The sequence below is a fragment of the Saprolegnia diclina genome (assembly GCF_000281045.1).
Source record: "Saprolegnia diclina VS20 unplaced genomic scaffold supercont1.1, whole genome shotgun sequence".
NCBI lineage: Eukaryota > Oomycota > Saprolegniomycetes > Saprolegniales > Saprolegniaceae > Saprolegnia > Saprolegnia diclina.
The window spans coordinates 181825-194663 of record NW_008246068.1 but is presented as its reverse complement, the minus strand read 5'-3'; the positions used below and the strand labels follow the sequence as shown (position 1 = coordinate 194663).

General features: G+C 58.3%; 5 protein-coding genes across 5 annotated transcripts; all 5 read left to right on the top strand.

Annotated features, from left to right (window-relative positions):
* Positions 1–115: 115 nt before the first annotated feature.
* SDRG_00072 (hypothetical protein) lies at positions 116–2542 on the top strand (the record flags this gene model as incomplete). The annotated part of the gene is made up of 4 exons (XM_008605534.1): positions 116–595; positions 652–704; positions 1671–1679; positions 1936–2542. 4 exons carry the CDS (start codon positions 116–118, stop codon positions 2540–2542), a joined length of 1149 nt encoding a protein of 382 aa, XP_008603756.1.
* Positions 2543–3597: 1055 nt separating this feature from the next.
* Positions 3598–4472, top strand: SDRG_00071 (CAMK/CAMKL/NUAK protein kinase). Its single transcript, XM_008605533.1, has one exon. The coding sequence runs from the start codon at positions 3613–3615 to the stop codon at positions 4417–4419; it is 807 nt and encodes a 268-aa protein (XP_008603755.1). The 5' UTR covers positions 3598–3612; the 3' UTR covers positions 4420–4472.
* Positions 4473–6089: 1617 nt separating this feature from the next.
* Positions 6090–8002, top strand: SDRG_00070 (hypothetical protein; the record flags this gene model as incomplete). Its single annotated transcript, XM_008605532.1, has 1 exon — positions 6090–8002. A coding segment is annotated over one exon (1735 nt), but the record flags the coding sequence as incomplete, so codon positions are not given.
* Positions 8003–8090: 88 nt separating this feature from the next.
* Positions 8091–9822, top strand: SDRG_00069 (hypothetical protein). The gene has a single exon (XM_008605531.1). The coding sequence runs from the start codon at positions 8116–8118 to the stop codon at positions 9715–9717; it is 1602 nt and encodes a 533-aa protein (XP_008603753.1). The 5' UTR covers positions 8091–8115; the 3' UTR covers positions 9718–9822.
* Positions 9823–10442: 620 nt separating this feature from the next.
* SDRG_00068 (hypothetical protein) lies at positions 10443–12199 on the top strand. Its single transcript, XM_008605530.1, has one exon. The coding sequence runs from the start codon at positions 10459–10461 to the stop codon at positions 12106–12108; it is 1650 nt and encodes a 549-aa protein (XP_008603752.1). The 5' UTR covers positions 10443–10458; the 3' UTR covers positions 12109–12199.
* Positions 12200–12839: the final 640 nt, after the last annotated feature.

Genomic DNA, 12839 nt, shown 5'->3' with positions numbered 1-12839 from the left:
CTAGTATCCGGACGGTCGCTCCAACAAGGTCTCAAGGTGTTTGATAGATGGTTTGATTTCTAAATTTACACGCACACAACGGACTTGCTAGTATTTTCGCGCGGCGTTTGGTGAGATGCAGACGAAGGCGTCATCGCCGCCGCGCGGTGTCGGCATTGACGAGCGCCTCCCTGTGCTACCAAAGGTGCACATGCCGCTCAAGGCCAGTCTCCAAGATACGCCCCCGCCAAAGGGCTTTGTCACTAGCCTCCAAGACGGCGTCGCCAAGTGGCTCCAGAAGAAGAAACCAGAACCAGCGATTGACTCACCGCCACAACCTGTCCACACGGGCCTGCCCGAGAAGACGGAGCTACGAAAGCAACGCAGCGCATGTCAGATCCTCCTTGGCGCCAATTCGAGGGAGCTTCCGATGCTGGATATGCCTGAAGAGCTTTGCTCTCGCTGCCACGGGTTCTTGAAGCATGACGCGATTCCTTGTCTGCCTGACGACTGGACCGAGTGCAAGCTCAACTCGGGACGCACCGGCTTTCTCAACACCAAGACCAACGAAAAGCTAGCACTTCCGCCGCCCGGAATGCCGCCGACGAGCTGCGTGGTGTTCCAGTTTCACGGAACTACGTCGCGTGTTTGTCGCTGTCGCCAGCGCCATAGCTCGTTGGCCTCACCCCCACGCAAGTCGCGGCGCTACTCGGTCGGCGCAGAAGGTGCTCCAGTTGCCCTCTCGAATGCGACTTTACCCAAGAACACATCCCCGCTCAAAGACACACCTCCGATGGTGCGACGACAATCTAGTTTGAAATAACAACGATGTCGCTTTCTTTGTACAGTAATCGAGTGTGCAGAGTGCATGCAATAGGGTAACCGGTATGGGTGGTTTCCTGGTTTATTCAGAGGAAATATACGTTTGAAAATGGGAAGGTGAGAACCAGACCGGCCCCAGACCCTCGCTTATCAAGACATGCTTGGACTCGAGTGCCGAAAAGCAAGCCTCGTGACAAGCCTGCAGGTCTTATTCTATGCGGATATAGTCTTCCGCGGGATGGTATGGATCATCTTTCCCGCCAAAGCGCACCCAACGAGAGAACGCTGACGTTGTGCTTGTCACTTACAGCGACCGCCGGGCTCTCGACAAACGCATCGGCGCCTTCGAGGCCCTCACCGAGCTCTGGGTCGCGGTTCTCGATGAACCGCTTCTTGGTCACTTGCGCCTGCTTGAGGTTTTCGACGGTGCCGACGAGTTCGCGCGATCTCGTTCGCGAGCGGCGACGACAAGTTGCCAATGAAGACGCACATGTTCTTTCTCCGACGATGCACCCGGCGGCGGCTCTGGATGGGGCTAGAAACCGCAGCGCCAAGTGCTAGCTTCGTGTCGGTGTTTGCCAGCACAAATCATCTACGTCTGTTGTGGGCCATTAGGTCTCCGCGCACGTGCTTGTATGTGCCAGTACCGACTGTTGTTGAGCTCGAACAAATTTCTTATATATATAAGATGCCGTTGGTGTCGGTGAGCGCCAAATGGTGTGGCACAACGGCCCCCGGCACCACCGGCTCGCGTCGTGCCGCACAGCACCGTGATTGATCACGCCTTTAGCACCGTGGAATCCCCTACCCCTATATGAGGCAACCGCTCTCGGTCAGTGCGCCGCCGGTTCTTATAGCTTATGGTTCAGAACGTACTCGTATTGGATTTAATAGATGCCTCCATTTGCTTACTGCGGTCAAGCCCCAAAGTTCCCAGAGGTATTCTCTCTCCCCGTTTAGAGAAAGACGTTGATCAAGTTGGTCGATGGGTGCAAAGACGCTTCACAATAAGCGTTTCCGTCTACGTTATCCCAAATCAATGGCGGGCCGTAGTCGAACCAATGAGACCAAACCGGTTGTATTTTTAACAATCACGCAAACTCGCGTTGTCGAAGCAACGTCACGCCACTCTAGAATGGCACAGGAGCCGACTCCGCGGGGTCGACGACCCGCCCGCCGCCCACCGCTGCTCCGGGGTGGCAGCAACAATGCGCTCTGCGCCAGTCTTCCAGTGATGCCCAAGGTCTACCTCCCCCTCAAGACATATTATCACATTGAGAACGGCTTGACGGTCGACGAGGTCTTGACGAATTTGCATATTGACCCGTCGACGACCTTTGCGCCCCGAAAAATCGAGGCGAATGCGGGGCACCGGGACATGGACGCCCTCATTGAAGGTCGACCAAAGCCCAAGGACATACTCTGTCCACGCTGCCGCGGGTTTCGAAAAGAGTCGAACGTACCCGAGCTGCCGCCATTCTGGATTGAAACGTGCCGGACGTCGAGCGGCAAGTGCGCCTTCTACAATACGAGGACGAAGGAAACCCTCGACTTCCCGCCGTGGGGCACCCCCGCGATTAGCTCGACGGTCTTTCACCACCATGGAACGACCCAGTGTGTGTGCCGGTGCAACCAGTCGCGACGGCATACGGCGCTGGCGCCGGTGGGCCGGGCCAAGACGAGCCACGGCAAGCGGACCCGATACCACTCGGTCGTGGGGCTTCGCACGGGCAACATGTAGTCGAATACGTCTTCCAGCTCTGAGCAGCGAGAAGGAGAGGAAAGTTGAATAATTTAGGACGTTACCGATGTCGAGTTGAAATATTTGAATACGCCCAGCATAAGGTGCGATTGTGTAAGAGCGCGTTGGACACATTGGTGCACCAACGGGAAACACTGCACAGTGGTGTGAGTGGGCTAAATGTGATTTGGAGTGCAGCGATGAAGGTGCCACGTGCGCGCACAACAGCTGAGATGGTCCTCGACGCGTTCACGACCGCACAAAAACAGGACAGGTTGTGGCAGGACATACACCGTATGTAATGCAACTTGATTATCGAATGCGGACGCGCCAAGTACCGCCACCGACAACACAACGTTTCGGATGGCTTGTTGGTTTGGTTGGAGCTGGCGTTTGCTCGCTTGTCGCGATTGTAGCTCACCCATTCAACAATTGAAGGGCGTGACGCAGGCTCACAACCCGCACGTACCGTGGCTCAAGCACAGTTGTGGGGTTATCCAAGTTTATCATCATGTCCACTCTCAATGCCTTTCAATGCAGCGAATTCAGGTTACTCGACATCGTAGTTGACTAGGAACGCAGCTGACCGACATTATCTACAGCGCGAGTCAGCGAGGAATGTATGTTTCGAGTTTGTTCACCAACAGCACACCGCGACCTGCACCGGATCGTGGAAGCTAGAGACCCCATGAATGGACGGCAAACGAAATTCACATATACATTTTCGACAACTCGTACCGGTTCTGGTTCCGCTGGATTCTAGTTGTGGTTCTAGTCCATATCTGGGTTGAACGTTGCGGAGGTGTCGATCATTTTTTCGACGACGGACTCACGCCATGGACTCACGCCGTGTCTGCCAAGCCGAAGTCACATTCGATTGGTTGAAGTGGGTGGTCCACATCGTAGTTCGAAGCCAGAATCGCAGCAAGCATACGTTAACCAAGTACAATCATTTTGCTTCGACGAAGTTTTAGGTTGGGAATGAGATCTGAGTGCTCGCCTCGTCATCCGCTCATCTGCACCAAGCGGCCTTTCTAGCTCACTTTTCATTTGGCCCGCAACGCCGCAAAATGGTGCTGCAGCTCGAGTCGTTGGTCACAAACACGACGTTCGGCCATGTCTTCCACGCCACGAACGCAGGCGTCTCGTACGCCGTCAAGCAGTACACGGAGGTGTGCTACGAAGCAACAGCTGAGCTCCGCGTCGCAAAGGCGCTCGCCAACGATGCGCCGCACCCGCATTTGGTGCACATCATCGACTGCTTCTACCAGCACGACATGGTCCACCTCGTCTTGGAGTACTGCAGCGGCGGCGACTTGTACGAATATTTGCATCGACGGCCGACGCTCGCCTCCAGTGACGCCCGACGTATCTTTGACCAAGTGGTCGCTGGCCTGCATCAGCTGCACCAATGCGGTTTTGCACACCGCGATATCTCGCTCGAAAACATCCTCTTGGACGAACACGGCGACTGCAAGCTCTGCGATTTCGGTCTCGCGGTCCCCGCTCACGAAACCAGCGACGCGGTTGTCGGCAAGCCTTATTATATGGCGCCCGAAGTCTACGCCGGCCGACCGTACGACCCCGCAGCCGCCGACATGTGGAGCCTCGGGATCCTCCTCTTCATGCTCGTCACCGGCGTGCCCATGATCCGTGCGCCGTCGGATGCCGACGGCGGGTACCGCATCGTTGCGCAGCAAGGCGTCAAGGCGCTCCTCAAGCTCTGGAACATGCAGACTCTCTTTTCAAAAGATTTGGTCGATGTGCTCGACGGCTTACTGACGGTGAACCCCAAGCGCCGCCTCACGATGCGCCAACTCCGCGCCAAGTTGCAGCCCAAGTGCTCATGGCGACGCAAGCTCGCTTTGTGGTTTTAGAGGCCACATGTGTCGTTATTTAGAAAGACAATTTATTTATTTACAATGACAAAGGCAATTCTGTCAACGAAGCCGCATTCGATGGCTTCTTCAACGGCTGCGGTTTGGTGCAGTAGAAAAGTGATCTCGAGTTGCGTTGCCTCGACTTTTAAAGAAAAAAGCCTTCCGATGTCGGTCGTCGCGACTCCATGGATCGAAAAGTCCCATAACAACTTCAACGCACAGTCGGTATATATCCCACCAACGGCCACGCGACGTGGCGTGCTCGCATTTCTTCTGCAGTATGGCTGCGCCGGTATTCTCCTGGATGGTTGCAGCAGCGGTAGCTAGCCTCTCGATAGACTACTTCCACAGGAATGGCGGGCGGTGAAGCATATTGTCTTTGGATCTTTTTTCGTGCTCGTCAGCAGGCAAACTCAAGAATTTATGTCGGGGCCAATGCACCGCTTCGACGCTGCTAGCACTCCCACCGGTCGCGTCGCTACGAGGAAGGCGAACAGCGTGCGCGTCGAGACCTTGCACGGTACGCCATTGGCCGGAAAGCGTTGGCTTTTTAGGATCACCACACAAGCTTATCATGCAAGATCGCCAAAAGCCAATTTTTATCCGGATCCGGATCACTTTTGGACAGAAATTCGGCTGGACGCGCAAGGGCCTTGTTCGCCTCCTCACCGACTGCGTTCCGATCTGCGGCGACCCTCGTACCGATAAGCCATGGGTTGTCCGCGAAGAGCTTCTCTGTCTCGTGTTGATGCTTGGGATCGCCTGTATGGGCGAGTGTGAGGGCCGCAGTGCTAACAGCGATTTCCCCGAAAAAATCCCGGACGCAAAAACGACATCGCATCCAACTCAGTGGACGAGCCTGATGGTAAGAACCACTCGGTCCAAGGTCAGTGGTCCAAGGTCCGAAGGTCATCAATTTGAAAAGGCCGACCAGTACGTATTTCTTGTTGCCGCCGCTGCACATTCCTACCCACAACGTACCTCGTTGACAATGCACGAGGCTCGACTCGCACGGTATCGCTGCGAATTCCCTGCAAAAAAGAGCGAGTTGCCCCGAGTCGTCGCACCCAAACATTGCTAGCGTTCTCAGCGTGTTATTAGCACCGAAGAGGGTCTCGTCACCGTCCCAACGCAGTGGCCTCGCGATGGTTCCGGCGACGTCTTTGCTTGCTACCCTATCCCTCCTCCCGCTCCGTGTCACGTGATGCCTGCAAGGTGCATACGTGTGTTTGTTGCTTCTCGTTACTTCGGTAAATTCTGCGTAACCATGGCACCACGAAAAGAAATCCTTGTCTATCCCGCGAGCGCAAAGCTCTCGTACGTTGACTGCAATGCTTCTAATAAGGGCGGTTCTTCTGCCCACAGCCCACAACCGGTGCCATCTCAACGGCAACGTCGATTTTCGCGTCATCTTCTTCTACAATTGGAGCGCGAGGCCGCCCGGCAGCAGCACAGACGACGTTCCTTTGATCTAGTTGAACACTTGAATTGGGCACTGTCGAAGAGCACATCTTAGAGCGCGGCATCGGAACGACCTTCTCGAAGTCGATCGAAGCATCACGCGATCGGGTTGCGGGATCACATGCGCCCGACCCCGCAATCACTTGGCCGTCGAGTCAGAAATAACGTCATCATGGCCGTGACAACTATGTGACCCGACGATCTTGGATGAAGGTCGCGCATTGGTCAACTGGTCAGCGTACGTCCCAGATGACGAACACCCGTCAACGCACTGCTATCGTCCCTGCCGCCGTCATGGCCTCGAGCACCCGCGCCCGCGTCCTGCCCGAGCTCTTCCAGCACATTGCGCTCTTCCTGCCGTCGTCGCTGGACATGGCCTCCTTCCTCACCGCTCTGCCGTCGAGCCTGCGCACGCCGGCGCTCGAGAGCCTCTTCATGCTCCACTGCGCGGTCGCCCAGAGCCGCCTCTACTTTCCCAAGTCCGACCCGACGTACCCGCGCCGCGTGCACCTGTGGCCCAACCTCGTCTTGCCACGCTACATTGCCGAGGCCGAGATTGCCGTTTGGATTGAAAAGGTCATGGTGCTCTACCCTGTCGTCGAGGTGCAGCACGTCGCCGTGCCGCTGCCGTACCCGCTGCTACCGAGCACCAAGCTCGCGTTTGACTATCCCATCTACCCGCACGAGCTCGAGCTCGTCTTGCGCCACTGGAAGGACCGCGCGATATCGATCCTGCTCCTCATTTCCGACAACGGCCAGCCGCACCGGGGCATGACGATGGATGCGACCATCGACGTGATCCTCCGCGCGCTGCAGTCGCTGCCGGCGCTGCGCCAGCTCGAGCTCTCGTGGTTTGGCGCGTCCATGCCGCTGCGGTTCCCGAGCGTCCTCTACGCGATGACGACGTCGCCGATCACCAAGGTCGACTTTCGCGACTGCCATGTCGAGTGGGACCAGGCCATGGTTGTGACGCTCTCCCATTGGCTCACGACCAAGCCGCTCGTATCGTTGGTCTTGCCCAAGACCAGCATGCACGTGGGCAGCTTGCCACTGCTGCGCGCCGCGCTGTGGGCCTCGCGCACGCTCCGTTCGCTGTACGTCTCGCAGGCCAACGTCGTGCTCGAGCTGCTCAGCGCGCTGTTCCAGCTGCCGCCGACATTGACGTCCTTGACGCTCAAGCCGTGCCGGTACGCCGACCTCCCGACGCTCCTAACCGCGCTTGACAAGAGCCACTTGACGACGCTTCAGCTGGGCTTTGCACCGGCGCCGCCCTTGACAACGACGCCGGCCATTGCGACGCTGCTCGAAGTGACGCTGCCGAGCATGACGCGCCTCACCAAGCTGCGCCTGGACCGCATCCCAATCTCGCCCGTCGGCAGCAACGCGCTGGCCGCGATCTTGCCGCGCCTTGTCGAGATTGTGCTGAAAGACAACGTCCTTCTCGACATGGGCGTGCTCGTGCTCGTGTCGGCGCTGCCGCGCTGCAAGAAGCTCCAGAAGCTGCGCCTCTCCAAGCAAAGCTGCACCGACACGTCGGCGATGGCCCTTGCGCGCCTGCTACCGCTCTGCCCCGAGCTCCGCGAACTCGACTTGTCGGAAAACTGCATCCAGTGCCCCGGCGCGATTGCCTTGAGCGCGGTGATCCCATGCCTCGACGACCTCTCTCTGAGCAGCAACGAGGTTGGGCCGGACGGCGCGGTCGCACTCGTGCAGGCCATGGCCCGACACGCGGGCACAGCGCTTATGACGTGGCTTCTCCTCGACTTCAACCCGCTCGGCGAAGAAGGCGTTCTATCGGTCGTCGACGTGGTCGCGGCGAGCGCTCACCGCTTTGGCCACATTGACCTCCGCTGCACGGTCGAAGACCCGATTGAGATCGTGAATTGCGAAGCGGCGATCGAGGCCATGCCGTATCACGAATGGTGCTGGTGGGACGCCTAATGACGCCGCTACATCCTCTAAATACAGATCACGACTCGATATGTCGTCGCCTGCAACCTGCAGGCGCCTCGCATGTCGCCGCCGCTTCGACACCCGTTGCCTTCGCGCTCGCCGCCACCCGCTTGCGCCCGTACTAGGCCTAACGATGATGAACGAACCACCCTTGCTCGTGTGCTGCTACATCGTATTGCAGAGGCACAGGTGGCGTGTTGATGGTGTGGGTGGGCTTGGCGTTTCGGGCGGGTTGAAAAAACCGCCCTAGAAAGGCCAGATTGCACTTGAGATTGCATCATGCCGGACGATGGAGGTCTCGCAGGCGACCTCGTCCAGCGCATCGCCGAGTGCCTCGAGACGTCGGCCGACATGCGCGCGTACGTGCTTGCAATGCCACTCGCCGCGCTCACGCCGCCGCTCGCAGCGCTGCGTCGGCTCTACGAGGCGCTGGATGCGCGCGAGTTCACGGTCCCAATTGACGACGCCTTTTACCCGCAGCGCATCTCGCTTTGGCCGCAGCTGCGTGTGCCGCGGTCGATCCCGCGCGCTTGGCTTCAAGATGCACTCACATCGGCGCTATCTCTCTACCCGTGGGTCGTTCAGGAGAGTGCCGACATCCCGCTTCCGTTCGCACTGCGCCCACAGACCAAAATCAAGCTGCGCACGTGTGTGACGCCCGCCCAGCTCGCGCGTCTCGACAACAGGCGCAACCTCTGCGCCCTGGACCTTCTCTTGGTCCAGACTACCGACCACGTATCGCTCGTTGAGCTTTTCCGCGACCTGCCGGCCGTCCAGTGTGTCTCGGTGCTCTGGCGACAAAAGCCAACGACCACCGTCGTAGCCGATGCGCTGGAAGCGATCGCCACGTCCACGTCCATTCAAACGCTGGTGTGGACCATGTCGCTCACGGCGGGTATGTGGGACGAGGCGTGCCGCGAACTCTGGGCCGGCTTCTTATCGTCGGCGCCGCTGAGTAGCGTGAGCTTACGCGGCTTGACTGCTGCGCCTATGGCCGCGACGGCTGCGACCGCGCTCGTTGCGAACACGACCCTCGCTAGCCTCGAGCTGCACGACGCCGGTGTCATCGCGGCGGTCTTTGCGCTCGCGTCGTCCGTACCGTCGCACTGGACGTCGTTGCGCCTGCACGGTGTGGCCACCGACGATCTGCCGCCAATCGCGTCGGCGGTGACAGCCGCAAGGATACGACACCTCTCGATCGATCTGCAGCCGGGCAACATCGCTGTTGACGAAGACGAGCGCCATGGGTCTGCTATCCTGGCAATGCTATCGTCTCTGCAGTGTCTGCAGTCGCTCGACCTGTCATCGATGCTGCTGCCAAGCGTTGAGGCAGTTCTCACCGTGCTGCCGCAGCTTGCGCACCTCGGCTTGTCCGAGAACGACCTCCATGACGACGGCGTCATGGCCCTCGCGACCGCCTTGCAGCGCTGTCGCCGCCTCCGCTCGTTGCGCCTGCGTCGGCAAGGCTGCTCGGATGCTGGCGCCATCGCGCTCGCGTCAGCCTTGTCGACGACACCGTCGCTTCGGACGCTCGATGTCTCAGGCAACTGCATTGGTTCCAAGGGCGGCGCCGTCCTCGCCGCTGAGATCCCGCGACTGCTCGAGGTGAACCTGAGCAACAACCAAATTGGCTATGAAGGCGCGTTGGCACTCAGCCGCATGGTGCCAAGAACTGGGCACATGGAAGGCATCAACCTTGAAGGCAACCCGCTCTATGTCGACGGCGTCTTGGCGATCGTCGAAGGGGTCGCGCGGTCGCCGTACCGCGTTGGGAGTGTGCAGCTCAGCCGGACGCTGGCCAATCCGTCGCACATTCAAGAGTGCTTGGATCGCATCGGAGAGCTCCCGGACCCCGCGTGGTGTATTTTTCTCGATACGTAAAATGAATACTAGTAGTTGTTTTTGGTCTTTTGTTTTGGCTGTGAGTTTTTGAATTTAGGTTGTATACGACGTCTTTGTGTAATAATGAAGATAACGCGGAACACGTTCATATATATGCACAGTCGCGTTGAATGATAATAGATGGTTAATTCAACCAAGCGCAAAAGACTTTCGCTCCGATGTCGTGGCGGCGTGGGTGTGAACCAAAGATTCATTACGTTTGATTCGTCAAAAGTCAATATAATAAGAGCCAATCAAAACGTCGCATACAGGCCGCGGAATCACGCAGTATCTCGGGTTGCAGGTCTCGGTCGAGGCAACGACGTACCGTTCCCTGCCCCCGCATCGCCCTCTGTCTCTAAACGACGTATGCGTGAAATCATGTTCAAACAGGATTTCAGGATCGCAGGGCTCTTGGCAACAGGCCGGCATGGGTCACCCTTGTATCTGTTAAAAAGCCGGGGTCAAAAGTCGGGGGGTCCTGCGGGATTTTGGGTGACCCCGCGGGTAAAAATGAGCCTCAGAAGGGGGTCGGGGGCCTCGCGAGCCGCACCTGCTGGCTCCGAGCAGCCTGGGTGACTGGGCGTCCTGCAAGCTGTAGCTTGCAATGCGCGATCAATTGACCACAAACTGACCTCGCGATCTGCTGACGTCGCGGAGTGCCACGTCATGATCGAGCTCGGACCAATCAATGGCCAATGGCTATCCGGATATTGCTAAAATCACGCCACCTAGCTAGCCATGGCAAAGCGAGCCAAGCCGACGCCAGCTCTGCTACCCGAGCTCTTTGAGCATGTCGGGCGGTTTATCATGACGTCGAACGAGATGGCGGCGTTCCTTCATGCGCTGCCAGTCGAATGGCTCTCGGAGCCGCTGGCCGCGCTGCTCGAGCTCTTCCACGCCGTGCGCTCGCGGCGGCTTGTGGTGCCCGTTGGCGACGTCTTCTACCCGTGCCACGTACGCCTCTGGCCTTACTTTGAGCTCCCGTACGAGGTTGCGGACCCGCAGCTGCGCGCCTGGATCGCAAAAGCGGCGATTCTAAGCCCGGTCGTCGACATCAATGGCTTTGATTTGCCGCCGGCGTACCCGCTGCAACCCCTCACACGCATCAACTTGCACGCTGTTTCGACGTGGGCGATGCTGGAGCGCGCGATTGCGCTCTGGCCCGAGCGCATCGAGTGCATTGAGATCTCGTTCGGCGACGACGTCGACCAAATGTGGCCATCGGCGTCCGTCGATGCGATGCCGAACGCGCTACGTGGCCTTCCGGCACTGCGCGAAGTCGCATTCACATCACAGAGCAACGTCATCAACCACGACCCACTGCCGCTCATCCAAGCCCTCGCGCCGACGCCCATCATCTGCGCCGAGTTCATCTACCCGCACGTCACGTGGTCCGCAGCCACAGTCACGGCAATGGCCAACTGGCTTCGCGCCGGGTCCCTAAAAGTGGTCGCACTTGAAGGTGCGTGCATGACGGACACGGAGTGCACCAAGCTGTGCGAGGCCATTGCCGACTCGCCGACGCTGCTTGACCTCGAGATCAAGGGCGGCGCGCTACCCTTTCGATTCTTCAAGGACATTCTGGCGCTGCCAAGCCAGCTGCACTCGCTCGTCCTCGAGCCGCTCGTGTACGACGACCTACCTGCGATCACGTCGGTGCTCTCGTCGTCGCAGCTGCAGCTGGTCACGCTTGTCTTTGAATCGGTGTCGCCCAACCCGGCTCCGAAGGCGACACTGGCCTTGATGAAAGCGCTACGTCGACTGCGCCGGCTCCGGCACCTCGAACTCACCATGATCCAGCTCTCGCCGGCGTGCGTGGGAAGCTTGGCGGCGCTGCTGCCGCAGCTGACCAACTTCTACTTGGAGGCGAGTGGCCTCGGTGACGAGGAGATTCAACTATTGGCAGCGGTCCTCCCACACTGCCCGTCGCTGGGGCATCTGCACTTGATCGACCAAGGCTGCACGTACGTCGGCGCCATGGCCCTTGCCGCGGTCATTCCCTTGTGCCCACTTCTGCGCAAAATCGACTTGCGCGGCAACCGTGTCGGGTCGATCGGCGCGCATGCGTTCAGCAGCGTCCTGTCGCATCTGCTCGAGTTGGACCTCTCGGAAAACAAAATTGGCTTTGACGGCGCGGTCGCTCTGAGCCGCGTCGTGCCTGCGACGTGCCACATGGAGATGCTCGGGCTCCAAGGCAACCCGCTCGAGAAGGAAGGCCTTTTGGCCATCATCCACGCGCTCCAGCATTGCGCGCACCGTGACGGCGTCATCAAGGTCTCCGACACCCTCGCTTTGGACGAAGACCGGCAAGCCTGTGACGAGGCCATCGACCGACTCCCAGACGCGGCGTGGGTCACGTTTCGCGAAGACGAGCCGTTTGAGGAATAAGGACAAAGATGCAAATTTTCTCTTTTCCTCTTGTACCTGGTAGGGGTAGGTTTGCGGCGACAAAGTTAAATGAACAACAACCTTATATCAGTCTTTTGTCTTCACATCGCGATTAATTCGGCGGCAGAGACAGTGTATTTAGCTTTCTATTGCCCAAAGGTACCCCGTACAAATGTGCGCGCGATGTAGTGCGGGCTCGATAACCCTAAATTTCGATACGCGGGAGTGCTCAAGGGCAAAACCCCAATTTGCCTCAAGTACCGCTCAGCCTCGGACGAGTGGCGGGTTGCTTTATCGTTGAATTAAGCGAGGGGAAATCTAAAGTGAATGCGGTTCGTTGCTCTCGGAAAGTTCGCCTTTGCCTCGTCGCCATAACGCAAGTGCGAGATTGAGAAGAGCGAGCTTCGTCTTGGCCAAGAAGCGAAGGCGACATTTTTGGAAATGAACTTGGACCGTCGGACTTTGACTTGCTAAAACGGGATCCGTGGTTCAACAACGAAGATGGCGCACTTGCTTGGCCGTGGACCCGGCGATAGCCGGTGTTCGCACGCTAGCTCGGTAGGGCAAACGCGAGCGTCAATGTCAATAACTTGCAAAGCTAAAAAACCTCGCGCTAAAAATGGTCGGATGGGAAATCCAAGTCTTTATCAACGGTCCGATCGTATGGGCTTATGTCCCCTCCTACTAGCATGGAAGCTCACAGGCGTTTACTCGTGAAAACGTGTGGTCCC

Coding starts and splice junctions, on each gene's coding strand:
- SDRG_00071 (XM_008605533.1), top strand. CDS start 3,613: ATGGTGCTGCAGCTCGAGTCGTTGGTCACAAACACGACGTTCGGCCAT.
- SDRG_00069 (XM_008605531.1), top strand. CDS start 8,116: ATGCCGGACGATGGAGGTCTCGCAGGCGACCTCGTCCAGCGCATCGCC.
- SDRG_00068 (XM_008605530.1), top strand. CDS start 10,459: ATGGCAAAGCGAGCCAAGCCGACGCCAGCTCTGCTACCCGAGCTCTTT.